This window comes from Parus major, chromosome 1 (assembly GCF_001522545.3).
Source record: "Parus major isolate Abel chromosome 1, Parus_major1.1, whole genome shotgun sequence".
Classification (NCBI taxonomy): Eukaryota; Metazoa; Chordata; class Aves; order Passeriformes; family Paridae; genus Parus; species Parus major.
Genome location: NC_031768.1, coordinates 113700180 through 113710985, shown reverse-complemented (window position 1 = coordinate 113710985; position 10806 = coordinate 113700180). Strand labels below are relative to the sequence as shown.

General features: G+C 57.5%; 2 protein-coding genes across 3 annotated transcripts in view; both read left to right on the top strand.

Annotated features, from left to right (window-relative positions):
• Positions 1-1642, top strand: part of LIPT2 (lipoyl(octanoyl) transferase 2) — a 2432-nt gene extending 790 nt beyond the window's left edge. The window contains exon 2 of the mRNA XM_033515344.1: positions 980-1642. Coding sequence (XP_033371235.1) covers positions 980-1225 — 246 coding nt within the window. The 3' untranslated portion in view covers positions 1226-1642. The remainder of the gene's footprint in view (positions 1-979) is intronic.
• A 659-nt stretch (positions 1643-2301) lies between these two features.
• Positions 2302-4477, top strand: KCNE3 (potassium voltage-gated channel subfamily E regulatory subunit 3). 2 transcript variants are annotated; one of them, XM_015651960.2, is made up of 2 exons: positions 2302-2598; positions 3433-4477. In XM_015651960.2, the coding sequence occupies exon 2, from the start codon at positions 3537-3539 to the stop codon at positions 3837-3839; it is 303 nt and encodes a 100-aa protein (XP_015507446.1). In that variant the 5' UTR covers positions 2302-2598; positions 3433-3536; the 3' UTR covers positions 3840-4477. The 2 variants fall into 2 exon arrangements, with proteins under 2 accessions (XP_015507446.1, XP_015507361.1); XM_015651875.2 differs by having other exon boundaries at positions 2521-2598; positions 3525-4477.
• Positions 4478-10806: the final 6329 nt, after the last annotated feature.

Below are 10806 nucleotides of genomic sequence, written 5' to 3'. Positions count from 1 at the left end.
CGGGAGTGTGTCTGTGTGTGTGTCTGTGTGTGTGTCCGTGTGAGTGTTTCCGTGTGTGTGTGTGTGTGTGTGTGTGTGTGTGTGTGTGTGTGTGTGTGTCCGGAGCCAGGCTGCGGAAGCTGGAGGCGTTCCACGTGAGGAACGGAAGGCTCCAGGGAGACCTCAGAGTCCTTTCCAGCGCCTACAGGGGCTCCAGGAGATCTGGAGAGTAACTTGGGATAAGGGGGAACGGCTCCCCACTGCCAGAGGGCAGGTTTAGATGGGATATTGGGAAGAAATTCTTCCCTGTGAGGGTGGGGAGGCCCTGGCCTCCACTTCCCATCCCTGGAAGTGCTCGAGGCCAGGTTGGACGGGCCTTGAAGCAACCTGGGATAGCGGGAGGTGTCCCTGCCCATGGAACACCTCCCAACCCAGCCCATCCTTCCATTCCATGTGCATCACGGCAAGGCACAGTGCTGGAGCCCGGAGCTGTAGGCACCCGGGAGGGTGGGTGTGCACCAGGGAGCATACAGGGGTCGGATTTGCCTCCAGGAGGAGCGGGCAGCACAATTTTGAGGCCCTGCAGCCCTCCCAGGCCCCAGCACTTTTCAGCCTTGCACCTATCCGGCTCTTGCACCCAGGGCTGGGTGCCTGCCTGCAGCCCGGTCCCTAGCCTTGCCCGCTTCCCTTGTTCCCCCTCCTCATCCTGTACCTCTTCCGGGGACCCTGCAGCCTGGATCTGGGGTCCTGCAGCTTTCCCCATGTCCAACCGCATTGGAATCTCCAGCGGTGGGAGGTGCTGTGGGATGCAGGGCTGGGCTGGAAGGATCTGGACATGCTGCACTCCACCTGCCCCAAATCTGGGGAGCCTGTCTGTGGGTGTTCCCTGGCAGAACTGAGGAGCACAGTGTGGTGGGGGGAGGATGTTTACAGCGATCTGGGCAGTGTGGTCACTCAGTGTCTCCCCCCAGGGCCTCCCCGGTGATGGTGCTGACGGGTGGGTGATCTTGCAGGTGTGCACTGTGGGAACCACATCACCTCGCACGGGCTGGCGCTGAACTGCTGCACTGACCTCACCTGGTTCGACCACATCGTCCCCTGCGGGCTGGAGGGGAAGGGGGTCACCTCGCTGAGCCACGAGCTGGGGCAGCACGTCGCCGTCAACCACGTCCTCGAGCCCTTCCTCGACTCCTTCCAGGAGGTGTTTGACTGCACTTTGGTCTCTTTGGAAGAGCCCGGGGATTAGGATTGTTGTGGTGCCTTGGCTGGCTGTTTTGGCAGAGCCACGGGCATCAGGGCAGCCCTGGGCATCTCTGTTGTGAGATGAGTTCTCGTGCCTTTGCCACTGTGAGTGGACAGTGGCACAGCATTTCAGGCTGCTGTTTCAACATCCTAACCTCCACTGGGGCTGTTCTCTCCGGCCCCGTGAGCCTCCTTCCCTCGTCTGAGACCTCCACGGGTACCACGTCCCCACATCACTTGCTGGGGAGGTACCCAAACAGGTGCTTTTGTGGGTCTTTTTCTGCTTTTTGCCCCACAAAAATGAAAGATTTGTGTGAATGCTCATGAATTCACATGAATTCATGTGGGTCAAGCATCCTTCCCTTGCTGATGGGTAAAAAGAGTCAGATTTTATATATAAAGAGAGTTGCTGGGAACTTTGCCTGCTGATCCTTTTCTCATTTATTTACCCCAAGATTTTATCAGTGACAACCTTTTTCTCACCCTGAGTCCACTACAATACTCATGTGGCAAAGATCCTCTCCCTGGTGTCAGGGAGGGTGGAAGATGGCTGTAAAGGCTGGTTAAAGGCCATTGGAACACTTTGGATGCAGTGGAGAAGAAGGAGGAGGAGGAGAAGGGGTCGAGGTTCACAAGGAGAGAAGCCACTGCTGTCATGGATCCTGTGGGACCAGGCAGCATCCTGGCTGGGTGATGGAGAGCTGCTCCCACTGGCTCAACTGGTGGTGCTGGAGGGGGTGTTGCTGTCAGCCCTTCTGAGATCGCTGCCACAGCTGAAGCATCAGAGGCTGATTTCATGGACAAGTTTTATCGGGGCTGAGAAGCCAGCCTGAGGCTGAAGTACCCACACCCTGACCCCCACCCACAGCCCCTCACTGCTGTTCTGGGCCTTCTCCCTACCCACAAACTTTGAGGTTTCTCTGCTGCTGCACAGCACTGGCAGCTCCCTGTGAACCACCTGTGGGTGCCCAGGGGGGCTGGAAGGAGGGGAAATCCCATTTCCTGGAGCAGGCTGAGCTCCAGGAGGGAATGGTGAGCAGCAGGAACATGCCCAGGCAGGCTCTGTGCCAGTGTGAGGGCTTGGGGACAGCGGTGCCGGACGAGGAGGGACAGGAAAGCGTGACCGGCAGCGTGTGCCGGGGGAAGGCAGGGCCCATTCTCCCGGCCCCATAAAGCCCCCGGGATCCAGCTGGGGCTCGGGGCTGTGGCAGGACCCGCGGGGCTGGGGACAGGCTGGGTGGCTGTGGCAGGTGGCTCTGCCCCGGGAAGGGGAGGAGGCTGGCAGCGCTCCCAGCCCGGCCAGCATCCCTCCCCGCCGGCAGCGATGCTCAGTCCCGGCTCAGCCTGGCAGCAGTGCAGGCAGGGAGGGCACACGAGGTGAGTGCGAGCTCCCCTTCCCACACCCTGTCTCCCACTCCTCTCCCTGCACCCTTACTGCCCCCTAAGGTGGGTCCCTCCAGGTCGTACCTGTGGGTCCCCTCCTGGGATTAACCCAGCTCTTGCCCTAAATCTCCCAAATTCAGCCTGCTTCTCTTAAGTCAGGAGGGCAGGCAGATCCGACCTCATCCCCTGGGCTCATGGCTGCTCGGCCCCTTCCTCCTCCTTCTCCTTACAGCTGGAGTTAAGGGTGACCCGTTTGGGAGGGGGATCAGCTGCCTCTGCCTAGGGGTGCAGCAGGCAAGGGGTGTTGAGGAGCTGCTGGGGTGGATACCCCAGGGAGGACTGGTGTGTCCCAAAGGATGATACACGTGGGGGACAGTGTCCCAGTGCCCCTTCCTGGCCATGCCTGCCCCGGCACCCCAGCAAGTTGTGAGGGGAGTCCAGGGGGGCTGGCAGAAGGGCACCTTGCCAAAGGAGGGATGGCAGGTCAGAGGGGTCTGGCACCCAAAGGGAAGGGAAATCCCCAGGGAGGTTTAGGGCAGCAACCCCCCAGGATAGGTTCACAGTGATTTGTGGGGGGCTGTGCCAGCTTTGCACCCTGCAGGGGTGCCCACCATCCCCACACATCCGTGGGGAAAGCAGACTTTGAACCCAGCCTTCCTGGTCCCTCTGGACAGCTGTGTTCCCACATTGTCCCCAGCCCTGGGGAGGAGAGAGGAGCGGGCAGCTGCCCCAGATCCCTGGGAGTTTTATCCCTGCTGTGGAAGGACTGAAATTTAGGGAGAAGGCTGCTGGGAACTCAGAGGGTTTGGCCACCTTGCTTTGTGGCAGAGGAGGTGCTTCGAGGAGCAGTTTGGGGTCATTGCTGGAACACCTCTGCTGTGAGGCCGGCCTCTTCGGAGTCTCCTTGTCCTTCCCTGCAGCCTGAGGAGGACATGGGCGAGAACAACCGGACGGAGCCTTGGCACCACAGCCTGCAGGCAGTGCTGAACGCCTTAAACCAGACGCTGCATGGGGCCATCCCCTGCCCCGGCCAGGCCCCGGCCGGCACGGCGGGGACCACACACGGTGGCCACGCCGGCCGCAACGACAACGCCTACATGTACATCCTCTTCGTCATGACGCTCTTCGCTGCCACTGTGGGCAGCCTCATCCTGGGCTACACCCGCTCCCGCAAGGTGGACAAGCGCAGCGACCCCTACCACGTCTACATCAAGAACAGGGTCTCCATGATCTGAGCCTGGCCCAAGCCTTGTCCCCGGGGAGCCGCTGGCCTCGGGGTCACCGTGCTGCGTGTGTCCTGCTCACTGTGGGATGCGACAGTGCTGCTGGCCCCAAAGCTTCTGGGAACCCCCCAAAGCTGCTGAGAACCCTCCAAAGCTGCTGGGAACCCTCACCATGGAGGAGCTCAGTCCTGGTGTGAGCAGCACTGGGATGTCCTGGCTGGCAGGAGCTGGGACAACATGACCTGCAAGCAGGTCCTGGTCCTGCAGACCCACCTCAGCTCCACCTGCAAGCAGGTCCTGGTCCTGCAGACCCACCTCGGCTCCACCTGCAAGCAGGTCCTGGTCCTGAAGACCCACCTCGGCTCCACCTGCAAGCAGGTCCTGGTCCTGCAGACCCACCTCGGCTCCACTGTGGGTATGGGGATGGCAGGGGCAGCTCCTTCCCCACCGTGGCCTGCAGGGGCTGACAGGAGGCTTTGAGGAGAATATTTCTTCATTCCCTACTCAGATCAGCCAGCGTTGACCTCCCTGGGCTCCCAGCAGCTGTGACAGTGGTTCACGGGTTTTTTCTGGTGCTGAAACCCTGTAATGTTTGAGCTGGGCTGGGCCCTACTTTTCTGGCATGGAATTAAAGGAGGTGATGGGTTCCAGGGGACTCGTGTTTGCTTCTGCTCCGAGCAGAGTTGGTGTTTGGGGCAATACATGGGGCACCACTCTGTCCCAGAGCCCAGGGGACACTGAAAGGGCTGAACCTGCTGCCTGTGTGCTGCCAAGATGGATTCAAGGGCAGCCCTTCAGTGGCATCACGGCCCCTGTGATGGGAGAGGTCCCCCAGGATGGAGCGTTCCCGGCTGGACGCTTTGTCCCCATTGCTGTCTGAGTGGCACTGCTGGAGCCGTGGGCACGCTGCGAGCGTGGCCCGAGCCTGGCCGGAGGTGTGTGGCTCCAAGCATCTCCCAAGGTTTCTCTGGGCTCCGGATGGTGATGCCGGAGTCTTTCCTGCTTCCTTCCTGCTGTCAGCTGTAGCTTTGGCCTTTTGTACCGCAGGTCCCAAATGTGTTTTCCATGGGGTGAGGGCGCAGCTGCGGACGGGAAGGGGATGTTCTTGGGTCCTGCTGGGCTCCTTGGCTTTGGCTCTGCTATTAAGCTGTCTGGGTTTGGACCTGGCCTGCAGAGTGGCCAGTGTCCAGGACAGTAAATGTCCCTGTCCTTCAAAACAGGCTGTGGGGCAGCGCCAGTGACCCAGCGTGCCGCACGCCTGGACCTGTTCATAATGGCATAATGAATATCTTTAATTGCAGCTAGATTAGCTGGCCCATAGGGGCCTTTCCGCCTGCATTCCAAGGTTAAACACAGTTGCAATCCCGAGCCCAAACAGTGACGCCAAACCCTAATCCAAAAAATAATAGTGGATGTGAGTGTGTTTGGGGTAGGGCTGGAAAGCTTGGCACCGGAGGCACTGGGACGGCAGCAGCTTAATGACCAATTCCTGATTTGCCATGCCCTTGGCTTGGGCACAAAACCTGGAGCAGGGGTTCTGGGCAGTCCATTTTGGGGCTGATCCCACTGGGATTCCTGAGCCAGGCAGGGCTTTCTGGGGCGCAGGTGTCCTCCGACACCTGGCCTGAGCAGGAAGTAGCTTGAGAGGCTTCTCTCTGTTTATCTTGCACCTGCAGTGCTGGGAAAGGAAAATAAACCCTTTATCTGCAAATAAATCAGGGGAATCGGGCCAGGTGGGGACAGAGACACACGCTGTGCTGATCCTTTTCCCTCTGGGGTTTGTCCTCCTCCAACACCAGCTCCTCCAGCAGGATGAGTCATGGAGCAGCCAGAGCCAGGATGTGGGACCCTGCAATGGGATGGGGGCTGGCTGGTGAGCGTGGTACCCCACAATCCCCCCAGTGATGTGGAATTCGTGCTTTTCCCACATTTTGGAGAGAGGGATGAATCTGGTGACTCCAGAATCTCTTCTGATGCTGTGACCCAAGGAAGAAAATCCTGTTGAAGGACAGCACATCATAAAAATTTTGGGGGAAAAAAAAATTAAATAATGCTGCTCTTCCCTAATCCAGAAGATTCTGAGGGTGAAAATCCCTCCTGCAAGACACAGCAATGCTTACCCACCCGATCTGCGATCCATTGGCAGCTCCACTGTCCATCCATCCCTGCCGGTAAATTCGGGAAGGGGCAGGGCTGGGGTGATGCCCCGGGTGCCCCACCCGGGAGTTGCCGGCTGGATGCCACCAGGCTGGGTGACAAGATGCCAGTGCCACCTTGTGGCAGCTGCCTCAGTATCCCGGTGTCACACACACCCTGGCACCCTTGGGGTGAGAGGAGGGACTTGTATCCCCGGAACCTCCGGCTCCTGTCTGGCTGTCCTTGTCCCCATGGCTCCAGCCTGGCTGGTGTCCCCATGGGATCCAAGGTCTGGGGCAGTTTGGCAAACATCCTCAGCACTGGATTGTGTTCTGAGGGATACAGAAACAGGGATATGTGAGGGAAGGATGGGTTTGGGAGCCTCCTGAAATGGGTTTGCTTCAGGAGCCAGGGGAAGGATTTTGCAGCTATTTAGATGCTTATCCCAGAGCTCAGAGATTCTTCCTTGGAGCCAATGGGCTCTGGCCTCACTCCCTGGACTGCAGCCCCAGGAGCAGATGATTCCTGGGTCACACTCAAAAAGCTTTTGTTAACAGCAGGGAGATGCCCTCAGAGCACAGAGAGAAGAGCTGGGAGTGTGCCGATCTTGGCTGAATCCCTAAATCTAACTGAGCAAGTTGTAGCTGACTACATTTGAGGTTTAAGCAATGTGGCTAGGAAAAGAAATTAGGCTCCTGAGAGGCCACTTTATTTAAGGCTTTTGCTGTTGGCTCACAGCAGTGGATCATGGGAGAGATGGTGTCTGGTACTTGGCAAAAGGATATCGAAAGGTGTGGGAAGCTGGGGCTGATCTTGGCAGAGCGGATCAATGGTTGGGTTGTTGGGGCAGCGGGAATCGCAGGAGCCTGTTCCTGGGACTGCTTTGATGCTGGCCATTTCGATAAGGAATACACCAGGTGAAATGATCACGGCTCAGGGTGAGAGAACAATGGCAGCAGCGAGTGCTGAGCTGCCAGCACGGGCTGCCTCGGGTCCCACTGGTTTGGAACGAGTGGCACAGCCTGAGTGAGCAGTGGGAATCTGCGTTCCAGGGGAGCTGCTCCTCCAGGAAAGCGGGCAGTGCTCTGGGAGCAGGTGCTGGCCAGGGAAGAGCTGCTCTCCCCTCAGCAGTGCTGAGCCAGGCTCACATCACTGATGCTGCTGTGCAGCCTGAGGGACAGCGGGGTCACAATGGGGAAAGTTGATTTTGGGAATCCAAAAATGTTGGGAATCTGGGAATGGTGAAGGGAGCCGCTCCTGCCCTTGTTTTGGGTCCAGAGCAGAGGTTTTCCCAGTGGCTCTGAACTTACAAACTGCTTTTAAAGCATATTTAGAGTGTTGTGCTCCTGAGGGGGGTAAGGAATGCGCTGCCAATGCCAGAGGGGGTGGGATCAGGCCTTCCCAAAGCTGATATCATGAAGCATTGAGCCGGGGGCAGTTGCAGAACTTCAAAAGCCATTTCCTAATGCCAGCAGTCCCTGTTGCATCCTTTCCACCTGCCAGCCAGTGCTCTGTGTCTGTGCTCTGCCTGTGCTCCTTCAGGACAAAGCCCTTCTCCTTCTGTGAAGATCTGCTTCTCCCAGATCTGTTTGAAACCCATCATTCCAGCCCAAAAAGTCACCCGTGCCCCTGCCCTGTGGGGGCAGCTCAGCAGGGAGATCCTAGATGCCCGCCTGGAGCGCTCCACTTCCCAACAATCCATGGCTCTGGGAGGGAGGGGAAAGCTGGGAGGTGCTGTGTCACTATCAGGGAACCCAAGAGGCCTGGGAGAACAAGCAGGGCATTCAGGAGACGTAAATAAGAAACCAAACACTGTGCCCCAGAGCCAGGGCGTGCGCAGTGCTGAGAGGCTCAGCCACTCGCTGCAGGAACACGCTGGGGTCATCCCACACAACCCTCTCTCTCTGCAGAAACTGGAGTGGAAAAGCAACCTGGAATGTCATGGGAGCTGTTTGTACACAATGTAGAACACAGTGATATTGCCATGGAAATGCTGCCCAGACTGGGTTCCTCCCTGGGGCTGGTCCCGTTTGTTGTGTGTGAGGATTTGGGCTGTGGAACCAGATCCCTGAGGATGCTATATTCTGATTCTGATGTGTGTCTTAGCCCTTCTTGTGGGCTGATCCCCCAGCCTGGGCAGCAGGGAAGGGGGATTGTGCCCCTCTGCCCCTGAGCTGAGGTGAGAGCCCACCCGCAGAGCTGGCCCAGCCCTGGGGCCAGCAGCACAAGGAGCTGGAGCTGCTGCACAGAGTCCAGAGGAGGCACCAAGATGATCAGAGGGATGGAGCCCCTCCACTGTGAGGAAAGACTGAGGGAATTGAAGTTGTTTAGACTAGAGGAGCTCCAGGGTGAACTAACTGTGGCCTTCCAGTACCTGAAGGGAACCTACAAGGAAGACAAAGAGACTTTTTTATAAAGGCCTGGAGTTCCAGGACAAGTGTTTCTCAAACTGACAGAGAATTGATTTTGCTTAGAGTTCAAAAGAAATTTCAAAGGAAATTATTTGCCCAGAGAAGCTGTCCCTGGATCCCTGGGAGTGTCCAAGGCCGGGCTGGATGGAGCCCTGACCAGCCTGGGATAGTGGGCCATGGCAGGGCTGGGACTAGAATTGCTCTAGTCCCAGATGTGCTCTGTGGGTTTTCTGCTGGCAGGCAGAGAGCAGGGCTTTCCCTGGCTGCAGGAGCAATGTCCTCACAGTGCCACAGTCCTGCATGGGTGCTCGCGCTCCCTTTGGCTCAGGAGCAGCCCTTCCCTCCTGCTGAGCCCTGCCACGGTCCCCGCTGGCCCTGGCAGCTCCCAGCACACGAGCTGGCTGCTGCCAGCAGCCTGGCAGCCCTTCTCCTCCCAGCCTGGCTCCTATCCATTGCTGGCAGCCTGGCCTCTCCCTGGCTTTTGGTCCCTGGGCTGTTTGCCGCTGCTCGCTTTGCTCCGCGCGTGCTGCGCCTCAATCGGGCGAAACGATGCGTGAGGGCGAAAACATGGGAACCTTGGCTTTCCTTCCCTCGCAGAACAATTGCCAGTGTTCTGGCTTCTTTTCCACGACCGCCAGGAGTGGAAATTTTGTTGCTAGCAGCAGAGGAGAAGAGATGTTTGTGCTGGCAGGCAGTAAGCGTGGGGAGGCCCTACAACGCCCCGGAGTGCCTGGGAGAGCCATGCTGCGCTGGGCCACCGCACACTCCTGTCATGCCAGCACATGGGACTGGGTGTAGCTTTCCTGGAGCAAGATAATTAGCTTTAAAAATTCTTCTGGAGGCTGATTAACCCTCAAATACACTGGACTTAGTTGTCATCTCCCACGAGGTCAGTGTTGTCTCCAGGCCAATGCAGGAAATCTCCATCAGCACCATCTAAGCTGTATCACCATTATCTTTTTCCATGACTGCCCTGCTCTAGTGCTGCTCAGGCTGTCTGGCATCTGCCACGGGGTGCCCTGGAGCTAGAAATCCAAAGCCTTCTCATAGGGAAGCTTTTAGGAACAAATCATCACTTTCCCCTATGTTCTGCTAAGATCCTGGGAAGTATCAAACCCTCTGTGCTGCAGTTTTTCCTGGTAAGGAAATACCTTTTACCCTCCATGAGACTATTTTGCTCTCTGGGAGAATAATCATGGAGGAGTGCTGACATCGGAGAGAAGGATGATTCTCCCATCTTTCATCTGGTTTTGGGGAAAACCCAAGGTTTTATGGGCTGGAGCTCCTGTTATCCTGGGCTCTGGCCTTCTCTCCTTGAAGACAAAACACAAAGGTGGAGATAAGAGCAGCAAAAGCATGCAAAGCACCGAACTCTGGAGAAATGTGCCAGGGATGTGGTTCTCATCAGACTTCTGGGCTTGGGATGGCATCAGTGCTGCTGCAGACGCTGCCAGATGTACAAGAAAGAATGATTACATCCCATTTCCTCACTTTATTGGTGCCCAGGCTCTTCTCCTTCTCTGTACCAGATCAGGGATAGAAGAGGATTTAGGAGCATCCTCACTTCTGGTGACCTACTTCCTCCCCGTCTTTATCTTCTGTTCACTTTAATCAGTGTATCAGTTCACTGTAATAAACCAATCAAAAGGTTTATCTCCCCACACCCAGCCAGACCTCTGGACCAGAGGGTTTGTTTGTGTGTGAGCCAAACTTTTTTATAATTCCCCTCCCTATGTGCAGCATTCAGCACTTTGCTGTCCTGTTGGGTGCCCCCAAACACCTCCTGTGAGTGGTCCCACAGCCTCTGCCCATCTTCCCAAAGCCTCCCATCCCCACCTGCAGAGCTCCCTCCAGTCCTGGGATCCCAGCATAGGGGGGACACGAAGCTGCTGGAGCCACGGAGCTGCTCCAGGGCTGGAGCCCCTCTGCTCTGGAGCCAGGCTGGGAGAGCTGGGGGTGCTCACCTGGAGAGGAGAAGGCTCCAGGGAGAGCTCAGAGCCCCTTGCAGGGCCTGAAGGGGCTCCAGGAGAGCTGGAGAGGGACTGGGGACAAGGCATGGAGGGACAGGACACAGGGAATGGCTTCCCACTGCCAGCGGGCAGGATATTGGGAAGGAATTCCTGGCTGTGAGGGTGGGGAGGCCCTGGCACAGGGTGCCCAGAGCAGCTGTGGCTGCTCCTGGATCCCTGGAAGTGTCCAAGGGCAGGCTGGACAGGGCTCAGAGCAACCTGGGACAGTGGAAATTGTCCCTGCCCATGGCAGAGGGTGGGAATGAAATGAGCTTTAAGGTCTTTTTCAACCAAATCCCTCTGTGATGCCATGATTCGATCCCTCTGCAGTGCCTGCTGTCTCTATGGCAACCTCTGCACGGATATGCTGTGGGGTGGGGATGTTCTGTGGGATTGGGATGCTGTATGGGATTGGGATGCTGT